Source organism: Mauremys reevesii, linkage group 1 (genome assembly GCF_016161935.1).
Source record: "Mauremys reevesii isolate NIE-2019 linkage group 1, ASM1616193v1, whole genome shotgun sequence".
NCBI classification, from domain to species: Eukaryota; Metazoa; Chordata; order Testudines; family Geoemydidae; genus Mauremys; species Mauremys reevesii.
The window spans coordinates 304,108,242-304,131,996 of NC_052623.1; the positions used below are offsets into that span (position 1 = coordinate 304,108,242).

Sequence of the window (23,755 nt, forward strand, 5' to 3'; positions counted from 1 at the left end):
ATAACACAGTTAAGTTACTGTCTAGTTAAGAAACTGATTTAAAAGTGGAGTTACAAACCACTCTAAATCACTGGAAAGTTAATTTTATGGGGACAGAAATAAAAGTTTACACCTAACAACTACTATTTCTGCTATTAAAGTTTTTATTAAAACAATAAAGTATCCTAAAATTGGATCAGAGATTGTAAAAACACTCAGCCAGTCAGTTGTTACAAAGGCAAAAATGGCATACATTGTAATCACTGAGACTAAGGGTAAATCCCACTCATTCCTCCATAAGCATGGAGCATAACAACTCATCAGGGCTCTGTTTGCTTACTGCTTTGCAGCAGGACAGTCAACAGAGAGGGCAGAAGACTCTGATAGGAATCCAGCAGATACTCTCCTTCCTGGAGGTAGGGAGGGCCTTTAGGCAATGAGGAGGCTGGTGTGTGGCTCTGTTGGTGCTCCAAAGCTTGAGTGAAAGGATTCCCTCCCTTCATCCAACCTTTAGGGCAGAGGTGTATGGGATTGTCAGGGAGGGGTAGTACCTCTGATAGGGGAGCAGTCGTACTCCTAGGAGTAGCTCATCCACTTTGGTCCCCACTTGACACCCAGCTCTCACCTGTGGCTCCAAGTAGCTGTCAGCATGCGACAGCGGCCACACCCCGGAAACCATCTCGACTGGCAGGCTAAACCAGGTGAGGGTAGCCGATGAGTCTAAGACCCTCGGTGAGTTAGGGCCTGTCTACCCATTGCATGCGAAGGCTGGATCCGGCTGACTGAGGAAACCTGGTTCAATGGTCAAGAAGGCGGTGACAGCAAGCGTTGTGGAACGCTCAAGAGCATGACAAGACACATAGGCGTCCTGGTCATCCACTGCGCCCTGCCCTATCTCCAGCAGTCTCGACTCTTGTCCTGCCACTGGATACAGATAGGAACTGGGAAGAGAGAGTGAGGTTGATGTTGCGCAACTCTCCCTCACTTTAATCCAATTCACGCGCAAGTCTCGACATCATATCATATCATATCACATCATATCAAGTCCTGGGGCAATGGGCGAGTGACGAAGCAGCAGGTGTGGATACACTGGGAGCTGTAGCCGCAGACCTGCACACAGGCGGCTCAGGTATAATGGTCGTTCCTCGCTGACCGAAGCAGCGGTGGAGCTCGGCATCTTCTTGAGCGACTGAGCAGCCCTATTCAGGATTGCACTGCTCACCTCCGTAGAACGAGGAGGGGGCTAGAAAAGGTGCCCTAAACATTGCCTGCTTCACCTTACCCTGGCCAGCATACCGCGGCTGGCGGGGATCCCATAAAAGCGGTCGAACAAAAACAAAACTTAGAGTGACACCGATCACCATTGGCACATGGAATGTGCGCACGCTACTGGATAACATCACGGCAGACAGACCAGAGAGAAGAACAGCACTTGTCGCCAGAGAGCTCGCACCCTACAACATTGACATTGCAGCCCTTAGCGAAACTCGCCTTGCTAATGAAGGACAGCTGTCTGAGTCAGGCGGAGGCTATACATTCTTCTGGAGTGGCCGCCGCGATGATGAGCGTCGCGAATCTGGAGTTGGCTTCGCCATCAAGAATCATCTTGTTCGGAAACTTGCCAGTCCCCCCAAGGGTGTGAATGATCGTCTCATGACAATGCAGCTTCCGCTTCAAAATGGAAAACAAGCTACTTTGATCAGTGCATACGCTCCCACAATGACCAACCCAGAGGATGTGAAGGATAAATTCTACGATGAACTAGATGCTCTGCTATCATCAGTTCACCGCACAGACAAGCTGATCCTGCTTGGCGATTTTAATGCAAGAGTCGGATGCGATGCCGCAGCCTGGGAAGGAGTCATCGGGAAAAATGGAGTGGGAAAGTGTAACAGCAATGGTCTGTTACTGCTGGAAACTTGTGCAGCACATGACCTTCTGATCACCAATACGGTCTTCCGCCTCCCTACCCGTAACAGGACTTCGTGGATGCATCCCCATTCCAAGCACTGGCATCTGATTGACTATGTCATCATCAGGAGAAGGGACAGACAAGATGTCAGGGTTACAAAAGCTATGTGCGGCACTGACTGCTGGACGGATCACAGGCTCATAGTATCTAAAATGAAGCTCCATATCATGCCGAAGAGACGACCACAAGGCTGTAAGGCTCTCAAAAGGATTGACGTGTCGAAGCTGAAGAACAGCCGCATCACTGAAAATCTAGCAGAAGACCTAGAGAACGAGCTTGCTGATCTTCGTATTGAGAATGACGCTGAGAGAGACTGGGAGTGATTCCACAACACTGTCCATACAGCTGCATCGAAGGTATTGGGGCCCTCCACACGCAGGCGGCAAGACTGGTTTGATGAAAATGATGCAGAAATCCAGGCCTTACTTGCTGAGAAGCACCGCCTGCATCGCGCATATCAGAACAATCCATCCTCAGCGGCAAAGAAGACTACCTTTATCAACGCTCGCAGAACAGTACAGAACCGACTGCGCAAAATGCGGGACTTGTGGCTGAGCGCCAAAGCAGATGAAATACAGGCGTACGTGGACAGGAATGACTATAAGCAGTTCTATGAAGCCCTCAACACGTTCTATGGTCCACAGGCTTCTGGGAGCTTTCCCCTCCTGAACTCTGATGGCACTGTGCTCCTTACAGAGAAGACGCAGATTCTCCAGAGATGGGCTGAACATTTTGAAGCAGTTCTCAACTGCCCCTCAGTCATCAATGATGAGGCCATCGACAAGATGCCCCAGGTTGCAGTCAATGACTCCATGGATGCTTCACCAAAAGAGGACGAAGTGAAGAAAGCCATTAACCAGCTGTCAAGTGGCAAATCCCCAGGGTCAGATGCCATACCAGTAGAGGTGTACAAAGTCGGTGGACCAGTGCTGCTACGGAAACTCACTGAGCTATTTCAGTCCTTCTGGAAGCAGGGATCCATTCCACAGGAATTTAGAGACGCGTCCATCGTGCACCTCTATAAGAGGAAGGGCAATCGCCAGGTATGCGACAATCACCGTGGAATCTCGCTGCTCTCTACAGCGGGGAAAGCTCTTGCATGGGTTTTGTTGAACCGACTGATCACTCACCTGGAGCAGGGCTTACTGCCAGAATCACAGTGCGGCTTCCGCAAGGGGCGTGGGACTATTGACATGATCTTCGCTGCGCGTCAGCTACAGGAGAAATGTCAAGAGCAGAACCGTGAACTCTACACAACTTTTGTGGACCTCACGAAAGCGTTCGACTCTGTCAGTCGCCAGGGCCTGTGGAGGATCATGTCAAAATTCGGCTGTCCAGACCGATTCATACAAATGTTACGTCAATTTCATCACGGTATGATGGCTCGTGTCCTGGATAACGGTGAAACATCTGAGGCCTTCCCAGTCATCAACGGCGTCAAGCAAGGGTGTGTTTTAGCACCCACTTTGTTTAGCATGATATTCTCTGCCACTCTGACTGATGCCTTTCAACACTGCACTGAAGGAGTAGGCCTGAAGTACAGAACCGATGGGAAACTATTCAATCTGAGGCGACTGCGTGCCATTACCAAGGTGAAGGAAACTGTACTTCGAGGCTTTCTCTTTGCCGATGATTGTGCTCTGAATGCTAGTACAGAGCCAGAAATGCAAGCCAGTATGGACAAGTTTTCATCTGCATGCAACAGCTTCGGCCTCACCATTAACATCAAGAAGACTGAGGTCATGCACCAGCCAGCTCCCCACACTCTGTACTCAGAACCATCCATCACTGTAAATGGACAGAGACTTCAGGCAGTGGACCATTTCACGTACCTGGGCAGTACCCTTTCTCGAGCAGTGTCAATCGATGAAGAAGTAAAGTGCAGAATTGCTAAAGCCAGCTCTGCATTTGGCCGATTGCGCTCCAACGTCTGGGAACGTCGAGGGATCAGCCTACCAATGAGGCTGAAGGTCTACCGAGCAGTGGTGCTTCCAACTCTGCTGTACGCCTGCGAGACGTGGACCGTCTATCGGAGTCATGCACGAAGGCTCAATCATTTCCACACTTCCTGTCTGCAAAAGCTTCTAAAAATCAGATGGCAGGACAAAGTGCCCGATACTGAAGTCCTTATCAGAGCCAGTCTGCCGTCCGTTCACACACTGCTGATGAGAGCCCAGACCAGATGGGCTGGACATGTTGTGAGAATGTCAGACGAGCGCATTCCTAAACAGCTCTTCTACGGAGAACTCGCCCACGGAAAGCGCTCCCATGGAGGACAAAAGAAGCGGTTCAAGGACACGCTGAAGACCTCTCTGAAGTCCTTTGAGATTAACACCACCACATGGGAAACCCTCGCACTGAACCGTCCAGCATGGCGCAGCCTCGTTCACACAGGCAGTAATACCTCTGAGGCGAGGCGTACTGCTGAGGCTGAAAGAAAGCGTGAGCTGCGCAAGTCCAGAGCTGCTCGCACATCATCGACAGTGCCATCACATGTCTGCCCAACGTGTGACAGGACGTTCCATGCCCGAATCGGACTGATCAGTCATCTTTGGACGCACAGAGTCCGGTCATCGAAAGAATGAGTTGTTGAGGTCTTCATCGACAACGATGGACGAACATCATCAGGGCAGAGGTTCTCAAACTGTGGTCTGTGGACCACCAGTGGTCCGCGAGCTCCATTCAGGTGGTCCATGAATAGTTCCCTCTAAAGTGTGCACCTGAGCGGTGCCTGGAGAAATCCCTCTCCTTCCCAGCCCCAGCTCGGGGGCTGCCACAGCAGGGCAGAGAGGGCATATCCATCACATTAGAAAGGTAAGACTATTGATATTAAAATATGGACTTGTGTGCTTTTATTTGTAGAACAAAAAAACATTAATTATTATTAAGGTTTTTTTTATATAGCGCTTTTATCCAAAGCGCTTTACAATAGTTAGCTAATGGTATAAACAACATTTGGAAAGATCATTAAGTGGTCTGCCGAGACCCTCAGCAATTTTCAAGTGGTCTGCAAAAAAAAAAAAAAAAAGTTTGAGAACCATTGCTCTAGGGACTCCACAGTGCACAGCCCAGCTGCTGCGCTGTGCTCTGACAGACAATTTAGGGTTAGGAAAAAGATGGTTACCTTTGGGAACTGTTGTTCTTCGAGATGTGTTGCTCATGTCCATTCCATTGTAGGTGGTGGAAGTTTTTCCCTCAGTGGTATCCATAGAGGACCAGCTCTGGTGCCCTCTAGAGTGGTGCACGTATGCACCGCTATAAGGGGTGCCACCGGCTCCCTGCTCCCTCAGTTCCTTCTTGCCAGAACTCAGACAGAGAGGAAGGAGGGTAGGTCATGGAATGGACATGAGCAACATATCTCGAAGAACAACAGTTACGAAAGGTAACCATCTTATCTTCTTTGAGTGCTTGCACATGTCCATTCCGTTGTAGGTGACTCCCAAGCAGTACCACCGGAGATGAGTAGGGGTTCATGGATGTGTCGATTACAGCACAGCTCTGCCAAATCCAGTGTAATTTCTGGCTTGCTGGGTGATGGCGTAATGTGTTGTGAACGTGTGTACCGAAGACCGCGTTGTGGACCTGCAGTTGTCTTGGATAGGGAAATGCGCTAGGAAGGCAGCTGAAGATGCCTGAGCCCTAGTCGAGTGAGCCTTCACTATTGGTAGAGGCACAGCCTACACCAACTTGTAACAAGTACGGATGCAGATGGTGATCTAATTCAAAATCCTCTGAGAGGACACTGGAAGGCCCTTCATCCTGTCAGCTATTGTGATAATGAACTGGGTCTATCTGCAGAAGGGCTTGGTGCATTCCAGGTAGAACACCAGGGTGCGTCTGACATTTAGTGTGCAGCTGCCTCTCCTCATTGGCTGTGTGAGGCTTTGGACAGAACATTGGGAGGAAGATATCCTGGTTGACATGGAAGTGTGACACCACCTTTGGCAGGAAGGCCCAGATGGGGCTGCAGTTGGACCTTGCCCTTGTAGAATACCATATGCGGGGGCTCCGAAGTGAGGGCTTTAATTTTCGGGAGACATCTTGATGAGGTAATAGTTACAAGGAATGCAACTTCCACGACATGTGGGAAAGGAAACAAGAAGCCATACGCTCAAAGGGTGGGCCGGTGAGGCTGGAGAGGACCAAGCTGAGGCCCGATTGGGGGACCGGGTCCCGGACCAGAGGAAAGAGCCTTTCAAGGCCTTTCAGGAACCTAATCATCATGTCATGTAAGAATACTGATCTATGCTGGATGCAAGGGTGGAAGGCTGATATAACTGCCAGGTAAATCTTGATCGAAGAGGAGGCGAGGCCCTGGTGCTTTAAATGAAGCAGATAATCCAGAATGGACTGCAGAGACGACTTAGTTGGGGAGATACTCGGCTCTGTTGCCCAGCATGAGAAACGCTTCCACTTTGCCAGTTAAGTTGCTCTGGTGGAGGGCTTCCTGCTCTCCAAGAGAACCTGCTGTTCCTGACTAGAGTAAGCTTCTTCCTTTGATTCAGCCATGCAGCATCCAAGCTGCGAGGTGAGGTTTGGGTGCAGCAACTGACCATGATCCTGTGAGAGCAGGTCCAGGTGGCTGGAAAGTGACCACGGGGCTGCTACAGCCAGGTCCATGACCATACTGAACCAATGCTGGCGAGGCCATGCTGGGGCAATCATAATGACCTGTGCCTTGTCCCCCTGTATCTTTAGGAGGACTTTGCTGAGGAGTGGGATCAGCGGAAAGGCGTACATCAGGTCTCCTGACCAAGGCATCAGAGAGTGAGTCTCTGCTGAGGCCTTGCAGGGAGCAGAACTAATGACACTTTCTGTTCTGCCTGGTGGAGAACAGGTCCACTTGGGGAGCTCCTCACTTCTGGAAGAGCATCCTGACAACCTCCAAGTGGAGGGACCACTCGTGGTGAGAGAAGAAGGACCTGATGAGGCGATCCAATAGCATGTTCCAGATGCCGGGGAGGTGTGAACCTTCTAGGTGGATTGCATGTCGGATGCAGAAGTCCCACAGGCAAAGGGCTTCCTGGCACAGAGCCGCTGAATGAGTTCCCCTTGCCTGTTGACATAGGACATGGAGGCCATGTTCTCTGTCAACACCTGCACTACCCAACTTGAAAGATGGGGAAGGACTACTCTGCAAGCTGGATGGATAGCTCTGAGCTCCCTGACATTTATGTGAAGCGTGAGCTCCTCTCTTGACCAAAGCCCCTGCATTTGCAGTGTACCGAGATGCACTCCATATCAGAGGTCAGAAGCATCAGATATCAGTGAGACCATGGGTCGTGGGTTTGCAAATGGCACACCTTCCAACACCAGTGCTGGGTCAGACCACCACTGCAGGGAAGTAAGTACCCATGGCAGGATCGTGAGGCACTTGTCCAGGTAATGCCTGGATTGACTTATGCCAGCCACATCTGGAGGGGGCGCAGTCTGAGTCTCGCGTGCCGAACCACGTACGTGTGTGTGGCCACGTGCCTCAACAATTTGAGGCACACCCAGGCACTAGTGAGTGGATGAGCCGTGACTTTGGCAATCAGATCCGACATTGCCCTGAACCTGGCCTCTGGAAGGAAGGCTCTGGCTCGTGTAGAGTCGAGGACCGCTCCGATAAACTCTATTCTTTGAACTGGAACCAATGCTGATTTTTGTTGGTTTATCAACAGACCTAGAGCTTGACAAGTGGCTTGCAATGTCTAGATGCTGCACTAGATGTGGACCTTGGAATGTCTCTTGATAAGCCAGTCATTGAGGTATGGATAAATCTGGATACCACATCTGAGGTAGGCCGCTGCCAACATGCACTTCATAAACACCCGTGGCACTGTCGATAGGCCAAAGGGGAGCACTGAAAATTGGTAGTGGGTGGTCCCAACTACAAAATGTAGGAACCTTCTGTGTCCGTGAAAGAGCGATATGTGAAAGTAAGCATCTTTCAGGTTGAGGGCAGTGTACCAGTTTCCCAGAGCCAGGGAAGGAATGATGGAGCCAGGGAGACCATGCAGAACTTCAACTTCTTGAGATACTTGTTCAGGCTCTGCAGGTCGAGGATGAGATGTAGCCCCTTTTGGCCTTTGGGATAAAAAAAATAACAGAAGTAAAATCCTTTCCCCCTCAAGTGCAGAGGGACTTCCTCCACAGCTCCCACTCGCGGAAGGCCTTGCACCTCCTGAACGAGCAGATGCTCATGAGACGGGTCCCTGAAGAGGGACAGAGAGGTGGGGGTGGGAGGGAGGGTGGGGTAGAAATAAACTAGAGGGTGTATGTACCCCCCGCTACTGTGCTGAGGACCCACTGGTCCAATGTTATAGAAGCCCAGGCCACGAGGCAGGGAGACAGATGGTTGGAAAAAAGCCGGGGTGCTGGATCCAGTACACAGGCTGGAAGGTCGGCCTCGAGCGCACCCTCAAAATGCCTGCTTATTACCCTGTTGGTTGCAGGTAGAGTTTGAGGGAACTGAGGGTGCCGGCTGTTGGCCTTTCTGTGGAAGGGCTCTGTTCGGGATTGGTCCCCAAACCTGTGGGGGTGCTGCAGTTTGAACCACTTTCTCACAGGAGCCAGCATGTAAAGGCCCAGCGAGCGCAAGGTAGCCCTAGAGTCTTTTAGGCCATGTAATTTGCTGTCTGTTCCGCAAACAGCGCCAAGTCATCAAAAGGGAGGACCTGGATGGACTGCTGAACCTCCACCAACAGGCCCAATGACTGCAGCCAGCACGCATGCCTCAAGGAAATGGACGAAGCCATGGTCCGGGCCGCGGTGTCTGCCGCATCTGAGGCTGCTTGGAGGGCTACCCTGGCCACAGCTCTGCCCTCATCCAGGATAGCCAGGAACTCCTTCCTGGGCTCCTCTGGCAGCGAGTCTGCAAACTTGATCATGGACTGCCAAATGTTAAAGTCGTAGTGACCAAGTAGGGTCTGATGGTTGGCCACTCTTAACTGGAGGCTGGCCGTCAAATAAATATTTCTGTCAAAGAAATCAAGCCTCTTTGCTTCCTATTCTTAGGAGTTGATCCCAGTTGACCCTGTCTATCAAGCTCATTGGCTGTGATACCACCTGTGAGCTAGGAGCAGGGTGTGTATGTAGGTATTCAAATCTCTTAGCAGGGACTTTCTCTTCGCCCGCTTGGAAGTGGGGGGCAGGGAAGAGGGGAGTTTGCCACAAGGCTTTGGTCAGCTTTACCACTCCCTTGTGGATGGGTAATGACACCCTGGAAGGGGCTGCTGCACTCAAAACATCAAACAGGGAATTGGAGGGTTCTGCCAACTCCTCGGCCTCTAACCCCAGGTTCGAAGCCACCCTCTTAAGAAGCTCCTGGTGGGCTTTTATATTATTCTGGGGGACTGTGTGGGAAGGTCCTGCTACTGCCTCATCAGGTGAAGAGGATGAGGAGGCGGGTAACGGCGGGTCTGCCACCTCCATGGCCTCTGCCAGGGGAGCCCCAGCTGGGGCTAGCTGACCCTGGGGACCTTGGTCTCACTCTACTTCCGAATCCAGAGGTGACTGGGAGACTGTTGCCGACCATTTCTCAGACGCCCTTGAGACTGATCGGTACCCCTGTGATGGCTGGGTAAACCCCTAGGGTTTCCATAGCTGCCAGGGAGCTGGCCACTGACCTTGGGACCATGGGGGCACTGGTGGTCCTGATGAGAATTTCGATGCCCGCGGTGGGTGGCCCTGGCGTGCTGGTAAATCTTCCTCCTCACTCTCTGAGGCATGTTTGGGGGACCAGGACAGTGCTGATGCTGCCTGTCCACCCCGATCCCATCGGCCCTCTCCGTGGGTCTCCACTGGTGACCTGTACCAGGAAGACTGCTCCCAGTGCTGCGCCTCTGGTGACTGGCGGTCGTGTTTGGCACATCAGCAATCATATCCCGGCGATCAATGCCTCATGCTTTGAGAGCACTGCTGTTCCATGGATCAGGAGAACTGACATCCTGGCTCACAGGATTGATGCCTTGCCTGCAGGGATCCATACTGGCAAATTGGAGACTGGTGACTGGACTCTGGGGACCAGCATCTGGACTCTGGAGCGGTGCCACAAGCTTGGAGATCGACTCTGCTGCTCCAGGGACCAGTGCTGGGACTCTGGGGACTGGCAACACACCTCCACGGGTCTGTACCAGACAGCCGGCAAACGATGTCGGGATCCTGGGGAATGCTGTCTAGAGTTTGGGCAATGATCCGGGGAACTCTGACAGGTAAGCTGGTGGCGCTGTTCTGGTGGGGCACTCCCTGTGTCGGGGAGCAGTGCCACACCAATGGGGTCTGCTGGAAAAGTCCCAGAACGGGTTTAACCCTCAAACAGGGCACCTAGCTGATCCTTGTGGGCCTGAAAGGCTTCCGGCATGGACAGCACTGCTGGGTGCTGACTGCCTCTGCTACTTCGTGGGGTGGTGGGCAGGTCATGAAGGGGGTTTGACAGCTCAACAGGTGCTGAAGCCTGGCCACTGTCCAGAGAGGAAGAGCTGCCCCATGCGGGTCTTTGCTCTCCTCCGGCTCTCTTCTTCCCTTTATGGGATGTAGGAGAACACCCTCTGCCGGGCTTTCTCTGCTTTTTATCCGGTACAGGGGACGGGGATCAGCGCCGGTCAGAAGCCGGTGGCGGTGGCGCACTCCACACTGAAGCTGCGGTACTTGAAGCGCTGTCCAATCTGGCAAGCTCTGAGGCCAGTGTGAGGACCAACTCCATAAGGAGTGCTCTTAGTTGAATGTCCTGCTCCTTTTTGGTTCGGTGCTTGAAACTCTTACAACTGCGACATTTGTCACTCATGTGGGTCTCCCTCAAACATTTAAGACAGCTTTGATGGGGATCACTGACTGCCATAGGTTTTTTGCAGTGGTTGCAAGGCTTAAAGCCCTGGGGCATGCCCAAGTCCCATCCCTAGGCTAAGTCCTGCAGGGGACTAACTATTTCTAACTTATACACTAAGGAAAGTAATACACTACTCAAACTTTCTAACAACTATATAGAAGAGAATTCACAACTAGGCACAGTTGAGAAAGAAAGCTTGCTGAGGCAAGGAGACGTTCCAGCACCGTCACTGGTGGTAAGAAGGAACTGAGGGATGGGGAGCCGGCGGCGCCCCTTATACCAGTGCCTATGCGCACCTTTCCAGAAAGCAGTGGATGTGCTATTTCTGGACTTTAGCAAAGCTTTTGATACAGTCTCCCACAGTATTCTTGCCAGCAAGTTAAAGAAGTATGGGCTGGATGAATGGACGGTAAGGTGGATAGAAAACTGGCTAGATGGTCGGGCTCAATGGGTAGTGATCAATGGTTCCATGTCTAGTTGGCAGCCGGTATCAAGTGGAGTGCCCCAAGGGTCAGTGCTGGGGCCGGTTTTATTCAATATCTTCATTAACGATCTGGAGGATGGTGTGGACTGCACCCTTAGCAAGTTTGCAGATGACACTAAACTGGGAGGAGTGGTTGATACGCTGGAGGGTAGGGATAGGATACAGAGGGACCTAGACAAATTAGAGGATTGGGCCAAAAGAAATATGATGAGGTTCAACAAGGACAAGTGCAGAGTCCTGCACTTAGGACGGAAGAATCCCATGCACTGTTACAGACTAGGGACCGAATGGCTGGGCAGCAGTTCTGCAGAAAAGGACCTAGGGGTTACAGTGGACAAAAAGCTGAATATGAGTCAACAGTGTGCCCTTGTTGCCAAGAAGGCTAATGGCATTTTGGGTTGTATAAGTAGGGGCATTTCCAGCAGATCGAGGGATGTGATCATTCCCCTCTACTCAGCACTGGTGAGGCCTCATTTGGAGTACTGTGTCCAGTTTTGGGCCCCACACTACAAGAAGGATGTGGATAAATTGGAGAGAGTCCAGCGGAGGGCAACAAAAATGATTAGGGGGCTGGAGCACATGACTTATGAGGAGAGGCTGAGGGAACTGGGATTGTTTAGTCTGCAGAAGAGAAGAATGAGGGGGGATTTGATAGCTGCTTTCAACTACCTGAAAGGGGGTTCCAAAGAGGATGGATCTAGACTGTTCTCAGTGATAGAAGATGACAGAACAAGGAGTAATGGTCTCAAGTTGCAGAGGGGGAGGTTTAGGTTGGACATTAGGAAAAACTTTTTCACTAGTAGGGTGGTGAAGAACTGGAATGGGTTACCTAGGGAGGTAGTGGAATCTCCTTCCTTAGAGGTTTTTAAGGTCAGGCTTGACAAAGCCCTGGCTGGGATGATTTAGTTGGGTTTGGTCCTGCTTGGAGCAGGGGGTTGGACTAGATGACCTCCTGAGGTCCCTTCCAACCCTGAGATTCTATGAAGTGTCAAAGCCGGTCCCCTATGGATACCACTGAAGGAAAAACAAGCACACACACCTACAATGGAATGGACATGAGCAAGTACTCAAAGAAGAATAAATAGGTAACCTGTAGAAGATCATTTAGATATTTTTCAAGTCGGGATAAGATGTTATGGCCAACACGGGACATTTTAAAGGAGCCTGGGTTTTCAGAACTTATTGAGCATTCACTTGCTGACAACAAAACAAACAAAAATAGGTCCCTTTAAGGTGTCTCAGATTGGGCACCCAAAAATTGAAGCAGCCCAAATCACTGGTCACTTTTGAAAATATTGGACCTCACTAATTGCACAGATAAAGTATACTTCGTGCCCATGAAAGGAACCAAATAGTGTAAACATATCAAGAAGTTGTGCTTCTGAAAATGGCAGAAAGTAGCAAAGTTCATAATAATTAATTATACACTATGTTAATAACTCTTTAAAATATACTTTTTAAAATAGAGACATTTCTATTTTGGGCTAATAAAAGCAGTCTTCAGTTTCACTACTGCTTTCTAAAGTAAGAATTTCTAGGTCTACATCTCATCAGATATTGATCTTGTAATCTTCCCGCTTAGAGATTCTAATATAACTATGCTTCTAGTCGACCTACTAAACTAATATAATCATGTGGATAAACTACACAAGGTTACATCATTTCTCCTAATGTATTTATTGGAGGACACTTCGCCTCCTAAACAGCTTGCAAACAGAGACGCAAACAATTTTGTAACCTCTTCTGTTCCTCTGTTGTATCATCATCCATTTTGGCAAATTAGATGTTTTACTTCAACTTGTGCAAGATGTAGAAGATGAAATTAGTTTCAAATGCCATTTCACTCACTTTTACACTTTCCTTTATGTCATCACCTCTATGTAATTTTGTATTACATAAAGCTAACACATTAATCAGGTAGCCACATTATGGTGGAATCCTATTTGGAAATTGTTTTTAAAATTATTAAATATAAAATCCACCTGTCATCTGGAACCTAAAAGGTATTAACACAGCATGGAAGCAACATGTTCCCACTGTATTATATTAGAAGAATTACAAGATTGCTCACCTGCGACCACATTCTGAATATTTACCAATATTTTTTAATATTAAGGCAGCTGTTAATCGGATGTGTTTAGTTATTGGCCCCTCTTTTTCATCCTAAAAAAGAAAGAAAATCATATTAAAAACAAATCAGTCAACCATTAATTTCAAATACACAATCTAAATGCTCCTTACTGTGAAATCTCTGAAGACAAGGTTTCTTGATCCCCTTCTTAGTGCCATGAGGGCAGCACTAGGATGATTCACAATAGCCTTCTGTGCTCTCGGAGTAGAGGTACTACCTCCTGCAGTTGGCTGCCTACATTGATAAAGAAAAGATATAGGTATAAAGCATTATGTGCTGCTTTCTAGCACATTTATCTTTATCAAGACAGTTACTCTTGCTAGGTTTTTATTTTTAACCTCTTTGGAGCTCACAGGTAAAGGAGTTCTCGGTGCTCAACACTCATGCAATTTGCCTTTTGGTTCAACAGGGGAAAACGGTGGCTCACAAGTGCCCCAGGATTAGTTAGGAGAAGGTGAGAAAATACACCTCTCTCAGAGAACCACGGCATTTCATAGATGACATCTGTAAAGGAAAAGTAGCTTTCTAACTAATCAACACTAGTACACTTCAGAACAGACTAGCTTTCTGATGACTGTTTGAAGGTATGCGTTATCAGCCAAGATTTAAAATGAATGAGGATAGCGGTTTATGCAAATTCGGAATAGTCCCGTAGTGTAGACGTACCCTGAGAAAAACTTCCAGAACAAGCCCCTACAGAATGCAGGCAGAGAGCAAGGAATATGGACAAAAGACATTCTCTGACAGTTGCAAGGATAGGGCTTGAACTAGGTGCATGGGTACTATATAGATTCCATGACCAAAATACATCTTTGAGCCAACCAATTACTGTCACAACATACTGCCTGGAAACCCTTTGACTGTTAAAGCCATAATTTTGCTACACATGTGCACCTCATTCTCTGTGGCTTGAGCAACTGACACATTCAGCTACAATCCTGAAGGTCATATGTTCCAGTCTTGATCAATCTCATACTGAAAAGCCACCTCCAACTCACCCAGCTGCAAAATGGGTACTTGATCCGTAAGGGTAGAGCAGTTAAATATGGCTGGACATGATGCTGGCCACATCACTCCCTAGTCGTAGTGTATCATTGGCTTCGAAACTGACATGCCTTAACCACACAAAGAGCCACTGGCTCAGGGGAACTCTGACTTTTAACTGACATACCAAACTGGAGTTCGTAACTGAACCTGAAATGCTCCAAAAGGGCATTGAGTCCAGTAACTATGATAAATCTGGAGCAGTTTGGGGCGGGTCAAAGCCACAGGCGTGCATAAAAAACTCTTAAAAGAACAAGATGATTTTGTAAAGAGCTGGATTTTTAGGGGGCTTTATGTTGACAACTTTTTGCTCAAAAGACCCTGTATTTGGACAATTATTCCACGAGGCATAGCAAATTTTGAGATAATCCATGTCAGTATGTGGATTTTCGAGCATTTAGAATTGTAGTCTTTTAAACAGTAAGTGACTCTTGACCTTAACTACATCAGAGCTGCTGATTCACCATAATAAAAAAGATAATATCGGTTGGCTGGGAGAGAACTTGGAGAGTATAGTGAGGATAGCGTTTGTCTCCATTACTGAAGATGGGTGCTTATCTTTAATCAATGACTCTTAAAGTTTAGGGGCACAGGACCCTCAGTTGCTCTTGGAACATCAATGTGGCTTTTTCACCTGTGCTTTACATGACCATTATGACCTTTTCTCTCAGATGTCACAATCCCTCATTTCTCTTACCTATTTTATATTTATATTTTATGTTTCACTGCATATTGGATTACTATATTTTGCTCTATCTAGAACAACACCTGATAAATCAAATTATAAATATACAACCTTCTTCCAGTGATTTCTGACTCTATTTTCTCTATCAGTAACGAGGATCATGTCTCTTACTTATTGGAAGGTTTCTGATTTCCTGCTTGTCCATGTTCATCTTGTTTTAATCCTGCAAGTAGAGCATCTCTGGAGCAGTGCTTATCCTGTTTGAGAAAAGGAAAAAAAATGTACCTGAAGACTTTTCAATGAAATTCCACATTTTACTTTACAAAAGAATAGTGAGAAAATATGTACCTGTAAGTGGGTAATGAAGGAAAACCTCTGCCGCTGGAAAGGTTCACAACCCTCCCATAAGCACTGCCCTGGATATACATCTTTTCCTCCATGTTCAGTTGCTGCATGATAAAAAACTTGTGATGGTGTCTGAAACCACCTAAAAAGTATAAAAGTAAAAAATGCTGTCATTGCTTTTGCTTGGTTAATGTTAAAGCAGCAATACCGCCTTTGATCCAATACTGACTAACACTTTTGTTCTTATGAACAGACATATATGCATTACATACTGAAAATTCATGTATGTAATTTCCATATGTAAATATGACAATTTCCAATAGTGTGTGTACATGTCCATTATCCCTAAATACCAATAAAGGACAATTTGATTTGGCTGAATCCAATTATTTAAAATTGTAAGCATTTCTTTTCCTCTTGATGCATTGATCCCAATGGCTTTAATGTGGACTACCTGTTTAAACTCTCAGTACATCCAAACAGACTACTGTACCAAGCTGTCAAGCACCTTGTATTACAGATGTGGTTGTCTTTCATATGTTCTCCTTCCTAGATTCTTTCTGACAAGCCAGCACTTGTACTGAGAACATTTAAAATGTGACTAGCAAGCAGAAATATGAAATAATTGATCCCGCAGTCTTCTATGTAATATAACGGTATCTGTTAATGTTGGAACAATAGGTCAGGGTAAAAACTGTTTTTCAGTAACTCTCCCAATACAACTTGTTTGTCTGAAACTTGGTTTAGAAGTTTTCAGCATACAATCAATTTTATTTGTTTTGTTAAAACAGCTATAAAAATATTTTGTCTATTTTAAATTGTAGGTTTGAAAATAGATATTGTCCTGCATGTACATTAAATAATAAATGGTAAACAACTGCCATTCACGTATATTAACTCTTTGTTTATAAGCTTTTCAATAGCTTGGTATGCATATCTGCAATCTTGTCAAGCTGATTTATTGTAGTCAATTACAATATTTAAAAGCTTTGCCTGCTGATTCAAATTAGACTGTGCTCAAATAATGGGACACCATCTGGGTTTATCATGCAGACTTATTTAAAAATGGATTGCTGTGTATATTTACCATCAATGAAGATTAACATTTAGTTAATTTTCAAACCAAATATACACATATGCCCCCAAATTACAAAGACTTAAGTAGTTGTTTAACTTTAGGCATGTGAGTAGTGCCAGAGTATAAACTGATTAAATAGTAAAGACTCTAATTGAAGATATGAAGTTATAAGGACTGGGCCCTTTTTAGGATAGAAAGAATCTTTGAGGCCTATTAGTTCTCATTCAGTTCCATGAGATTTTTTCCTTAGTCTGATTTTTTAATTTTAGAGTACCGTATATACTCGTTCATAAGCCGAATATTCTTGGTAAAAATGTGACGCATCAAAGAGCAAGAGTCGTCTTATAAATGGGTCTACACCAAAATTTAATGATTTAAAGCTCTATGGAAGGGGTCGGCAACCTATGGCACGTGTGCCAAAGGTGGCATGCGAGCTGATTTACTGTGGCACGCTGCTGCCAGCCTGGACGGAACCCCGGGTCGGCAGCCAGCTGAGTGGGGCCGGTAGCCAGGACCCTGGCTGGCAGGGGCTGGCAGATGGAACCCCAGACTGGCAGTGGGCTGAGCAGCTCAGCTTGCTGCCAGCCGGGTTCCCAGCCGCTGGCCCCATCAGCCCGCTGCCGGCCTGGATGGATGGAACCCCAGGCTGGCAGTGGGCTGAGCGGGGCCAGTGGCCGGGACCCCAGCTGGCAGGGGCCAGCGGACGGAACCCCAGACCGGCAGCCAGCTGAGCCGCTCAGCCCGCTGCCGGCCTGGGGTCCCAGCTGCCGGTCTGCTCAGCCTGCTGCCAGTCTGGGGTTCCATCCACCAGCCCCTGTAAATGTAAAATGTATTACTAGCACGCGAAACCTTAAATTACCGCAAATAAATGAAGACTTGGCACACAACTTCTGAAAGGTTGCCGACCCATGCTGAATGGAATCATTGAATTCAATATCTAATACATTGTCATTTTGTTTACCTAGAGCATCTGCAGGCCTGGAGCTCCTCAGCTCCCTGTGGCCACGGTTCACCGTTCCCTGCCAATGGGAGCTGCAGGAAGTGGCGTGCCTCCCTTTGGCTGGGAATGGGGAACCCAGCCACAGGGACCTGAGGGGCTCTACGCCTCAATACGCTCCAAGTAAACAAAATGTCCCAATCCGCCAGTGGCTTACCCTGACAGGCCAGGAGCCAAAGTTTTCCAACCTCTGAAATACAGGGTCGGCTTATGAAAGGGTCATACAGTTTTTACTATTTTTACCTATCCATTTTGGAGGGCTGGCTTATAAACGAACGGGATAATGAATGTGTATATATGGCATTTACTATGAATACGTTTATACATAAACAAAATGAAATTATATTAAAAAAATTCAAATGGTCTGAACATAAAAGGGAGGAAATTTGGTGATATGATAGAAACTACTATTTTTAACATCTTTGTATAATAGGGATCTCAAAACAGCCTTGTAACATAACTGTTACATATATTTTAACTCGATCATTTTAAGCCATTTTATAAGAGGGAAAATATTAAAACTTGAGCAATGCAACTGATTTGAGATACCACTACTTACCACAAGGGGGGGCATTTTAATTTTATCTGCAGGAATTTACACCTGACTCAGAAAAAACAAGCTATAAAAACAATCCACATAATATAAAAAGAGAGACTGATTCATTTCAGTTTTGGAATAAGTAAGTTTTCCATTAACATAACATTAGACAAGCTTACCAGAAGGGTTCACAAAGAGCAAGTACCACATAGGGATTGTGTTTCTCTTTAACAACAACAACCAAAAAAAAATATATTGATGATAGGGTGACCAGATAGCAAGTATGAAAAATCGGGACAAGGAGTAGGAGGGTAATAGGAGCCCACATTAAAAAAAAGCCCCAAATATCGGGACTGTCCCTATAAAATAGGGACATCTGGTCACCCTAGATGATGATGAATTGTATTGTGGTAGTACCTAAAGGCTCAACTCAGGGACTGGCGGCCTCATTGTTATATGTGTGAACAGCATCTAGTACATAGACATTTTTCCCGCCTCTAATAATGTAGTCTAATATAGCCAGAGCTGAAGACTATGTACGGAGCACTGAAACATGTCTTAACTGACAATTAAAGGGACCAACAAAAATGTGTTGCAAAGTAGAGACTGGCCTTTAAAGAATGAACAAAAGGACACTCTGGGGATACTTTAAAGTGGTTGTTTAAGACAGGGGATGCCTGTTGTGTAGGTTTCACTGACGTTTAGTTTTTTCTTCTTATGCAAGATTAAACTGTTAAACAAACATTAGTTTTAACTGCTTTTCTAAAATCCAATAGAAAGCAAGATTTTTTTTAACCTTAGGCATATTGTATTAACATATACAATACGGCAAAGTAAATGGTGCTATTTGCACTGCTGTAATTAAAGGATATCTCACTACTTGCACTATAATGTCTAGTATAGTCTGTTTCATAACATACTTGTAAATGTTTTCCCAGGTGAAAACACAGGCATGGCATATCATACAATGAATTCTGCCTCGAGCAGTGGTGCTGGAACAATTTGTATAGTGGGGGTGCTGTGAGCCATTGAACCAAACTGTAACCGTGTATATAATGGAAACCACTTCAAGCCAGGGGTGTGGCAGCATCCCTAGTTCCAGCACCTATGCCCGCGAGTTACTTTTTAAGAGAGAATGGGAGGGGCAGGGGAAGAGATTTCATGTAATATAGGGGAATCCATTTATAGGGAACTCTGTTACGGCAAAATTCCACCTATTGTTAAATGTCACGAAAGTCCCAAATTTCTACAATATATTTATACAGACTTTCATTCTCACGCAAAGCTTCACTTTCCTTATAAAAGGCCAAATTCTCATACCCTTTACACATGCTGAAAAGTGTGCTCAGTGGCTTTATTAAAATCAATGGAGAGCTATTTGTAGAGTAAAGTGTTACTCAATATGAGTAAGATATGTTGTCTAGAATAGATGATGGGTGTTTTATTAAATCGTGTTAGCAAACACATTTTAACTACTGTATTTTAGAATTGCAGTGTAAACAGGAAAGTTGTATTTTAATGTGTCAGTTGAGATGAACTATCACCTCAACCAGATTTTAAAAATCAGTAGTGCAGTGCTAGCTCACATGCTTTAAAAAACAAAAACAAAATTTAATCTAGAATATCTAGATGTACCTAAGAGTATCAGAATCTGCCCAAATTAAATTCCTGAATCCCACAGAGAAACTGAATGCAGCTACTCTGTGAAGGGGCTTGAAGCAAAAGATTCACTAGTGACTACAGATGACTGCAGCCTAGCTTACCTGCACTCATCTCAATATCTGCAAACTCATGGACACTAGATCGGCTGATGATTGATCCAGTGACTCCCTGCGACCCACTATTCACTCCAATACTCCCCTCCATGTATGTAGACCCAACTGTACAGCTGCTAGTCTCCCCACCCCAACACAGGTGCCAGTCTGACAGAGAGAGAATTTATTTCACCCAGAGAAGTTTTTCTCACTTATAAACTGGGTTCCTTGTGCTAACTCCCTAGAATACAGCAATTATCTTCTAGATAGGTGTCAAATTCCACATTCCAAAGGGATTATCACCTTCCCCCTCCCACTCTGCTCTTGCTGAGGGAAGGGGAGAAGAAGAAACTTTGCCACTAAACTGAGGAGGAGGAGATAAAGGAGGAATTTCTGGCTCCATGTCTTGCTGCAGCTGGCTTATAGCAGGGTGTGACAATACAGACTTTCAGACTCACGAACAGCAGATTGCGCCTACAATATCACGGGATGGAAAGAGCTCCTTCCACCACCATCGAGGTAAAGTGGGAAGCATGGAGGGTCCATATGCAACTACAACTGTGTCATGGGATCTAGTTACAATATGGACATTCCTTGCCATGGCTGAAATGGATTTATCTCTGTAGTTCAGCCAGAATCTAAAGGTATTTAACTATGTCCCCAAAGGCTGTATTAGGGTTTGAGACATGGCTATGTTCTGCCTACGCTGTGTAAATAGACCAATTTTAACTGCTGGGGAGATCCACACTCTAATAGGATCCCCTAACACTACTTTATTTGAAGTGCTGATAAGATCTAAAAGAAATCCTGACTGACTCTTTTGTTGAGGGAGGGAAAGTACTTTACTATAACAGGGCTTCACTGTATTACACCAAATCTAGAACAGAATTAAGCTACTGAACAACAACATTACTGGCAGGATTTTTCTTATTCAGAAATAAAAAAATTATTTAGAATCATGACTAAAAAGACAGGGTAACATCTATTCCTTAAAGAACAACAATAAAAACAAAGTTGCTGAGAATAGTGTCAACACAAGAGTTTTGCCTCAACTATTTATTTCCTCATTTCTCCCGGGCTTTGTTTAGCTTTTTACCCCTTTGTTAGGCTATTATAATTGCCTGACAGGTACTGGAGTTTCTTTAATATAGGTTGTTGTTTTTGCCTATAAGAATCCCCTAAGAGCAGGACTCTGAGTGGACAACACATCTCAGAGAAAGACAATTACAGTCACTGGCAAAGTGATGGTCACGATCACATTGTCAGGTTCACAATGTTCAAGTTCCAAAAGGCCCACACTGAGGCTATCACGATGACCAGACCTACATCCTGTGTCAGTTTCCTCAAGACTCTGGGTAACAGCAGAAAGGCATACATCAGACCAGGAGCCCATTTGATGAGAAATGGATCTGAGAAGGAACATGGGCTTGCTCCTCCCCTGAGACAGAACGGTGGGCACTTGCTGCTGTGACATGTTTCAAATAGGTCCACCAGCAGGAATCTCCACCAGGAATGAGATTCTGAAGAAGTCTGTACTAGGAGGTCCACAAGTGTGTTTTTCAGGCCAGAGAGGTATAGTGCTATCAGATTAAAGTGATGACAGATGCACCAGTCCCAGAGAAGTACATCTTCCTGGCAGAGGGGATATTTTCTGGGCCTCCCTTGTTTGTTGATGGAGTGCATTGTTGGGGTGTTGTCTGTCAGCATATGTATCATCAACCTTGGATGAGAGGCAGGAAAGCCCTGCATGCCAGTCAGACAGCTCTGAGTTCCAGAACATTTATGTGTAGGGTGGACTCCTGTGGAAACCACTTCCCTTAATCTTTAGGTGGTTGAGATGTTCTCCCCACTCCTGAAAGGATGCATGCATAATTAGAGTCTTTGTTGATAGAGGCACTGAAAAAGGTGCTGGGCTGAACAGCGTGAGTTGGATTCATCAACCAATCTAATGAGGACAGTGTTTCTCGAGGAATTGTGACTGTCTGGTACATACTTTGTCTGCTTGGTAGATACAGTGATTTTAACTACCCTTGCATGGGCCGAAGGTGAAGCTTAGCATACTGGGCCACATACATGAATGCCAACATATGCCCCAAGAGTGAGGTGGGTCCTTACCAGTATGCTGGGATGAGTCTAAAGTTGGTTGAAGAGGATGAACTTAGTCTGAAACCTCTGTTGAGGCAGGTACATTCTTCTGCAACCTAGAATCCAACAGTGCCCTGATAAAGTGTGTGTTCTGAGTCTGGGTCGAAGTGGATTTTTCTCTGTTGACCTGAATTTTGAGCATGGCAAAGGTATTTAGTGTCTTTTGAAGTGAGTCAGTCACTTACCGGGGGGAGGGGGAGAGAGAGAGAGAGAGGATTTCCCCCATACCAGCCAGTCATCTAAGTAGGGATATGCCTGGATTACTTGTCTTCTCAGGTGAGCAGCCACCACAGCTAGGACTCTGTACAGCTTCTGGACGAGGTGCAAGAATGTAAAATGTTCACCAGCCTGCGGTATTTGTAAAACTTCTGCCACCCTCTGTGCCAGGTCCTGGAACAGTTTAAAGTCAGCTGCCATAGATGGCAGAGGTGGCACCACTGTCTCATCTGGTGTTAATAACGAGAAGTGGGCTTCATAAGTAACTTCCTCCTCAACTTCAGCCTCCACTTCCTCCCTTGCCTGCTATGGGGATTCAGAAGCTCTCGAGGTAGCAACTGAAGGAGGGTGCCTCCTCGGCTGCTAGTAGGTCACAGCCTGCCTGCCAGAGATCTGAGTATGGCCATTGCAATGGGAAGGAACCCAGTGGTTGGTATCATGGCTGACCAACCAAGGGGGCTGTGGATCAGGAAGATGATCTGCCTGATGTAAATAGTGAAACTTGGCAGGTGAGAAGAGCGGCAGGAAACCATGTCCACTTTCTGACCCTGATAATGAAAAGGGAAGTCGTTGGCAAGTCAAGGGCTCTGTGTTAACCCAGTGCCGGGGTCCTGATACTGGGCAGGGGAGAGTCCGGGGCATCAGACATCAAAAGATCCATTGCACACCGTAAGTCCTGCAGTACGGAAGGCATCAGTACTGGTGGTGGTTGTCAGTGCTGAGATGCCTGTACCAATGGTGTTGGAGATGTGGACCTGACAGCAAGGCCCGTTGGTGTCTGGCATACCACAGGCGGTACTGATGTCGATGTTTGTACCAACAGAGCCTTCCCCAGGGTGGATCTTATGGTTTTTTGCACCCCAACGGTACCAGTATTTCCTTGTCTGTGCCCATTGGGTCTTTAGGCAGCCCGACTTGCTCAGTCAGTCCAGTACTGTGTGTGCCAGGGGTACCAGATTTAGACAGCTTCGATGTCATCAGTGCCGATGATGCTGACCAAGCCGGAGATCATTTTCAGCTTGATCGGGACTCGCTATGGGGACTCATGGACCTTTCCTTAGAAGCCTTATGTGAGTGGCTCACGGGCATATCCCTGGGCTCTCCTCCTTTGAAGTAGAGGGTTGCGGTGTGGGCTCCCACTGAGACTCAGGAAGTTGAAGGGCTTACTCCATGATTAGGAGTTTGAGCCTCAGTTCTTTGTCTTTCCTGGATCTGGGTTTCAGTTGCTGACACAAGCTACACTTCTGTGGAATGGGTTTCTCTCCCAGGGCATGAACGTACTGCGAGTGTTCACCAGTCACTGGGATAGATTCCTTTTAACTGAGGCACATTTTGAAGCAATAAAGCCAAGTATCTTCTGTCCATGGGGGTCACCCTTCTCAGGAGGTTGGCGAAAGACAAAGTCCTTTACTTTTTTTTTTTTTTTTTTTTTTAGGGGTGGCGCAATGGTCAAAATAAAATGTTAACAAAGTAAAGAAAGAAAAGAGGTTACAAGGGAGACTAAAAATTAGCAATTCTAAAAGAGTTAATGATCCACGAATGGACAGTTATAATTCTGTCTCTAGCCAAGGGTGGTTG

At 46.5% G+C, this 23,755-nt stretch overlaps 1 protein-coding gene across 3 annotated transcripts in view; it reads right to left on the bottom strand.

Moving 5' to 3' along the window:
- The window catches only part of ARID2 (AT-rich interaction domain 2), a 164,878-nt gene that overhangs the window by 2,480 nt on the left and 138,643 nt on the right, over window positions 1-23,755 (bottom strand). For all 3 annotated transcript variants that reach the window (XM_039504880.1, XM_039504881.1, XM_039504879.1), the window contains 4 exons: window positions 15,453-15,591; window positions 15,276-15,361; window positions 13,486-13,609; window positions 13,316-13,407 (listed from right to left, as the gene is read on the bottom strand). In XM_039504880.1, coding sequence (XP_039360814.1) covers window positions 13,316-13,407; window positions 13,486-13,609; window positions 15,276-15,361; window positions 15,453-15,591 — 441 coding nt within the window. The remainder of the gene's footprint in view (window positions 1-13,315; window positions 13,408-13,485; window positions 13,610-15,275; window positions 15,362-15,452; window positions 15,592-23,755) is intronic.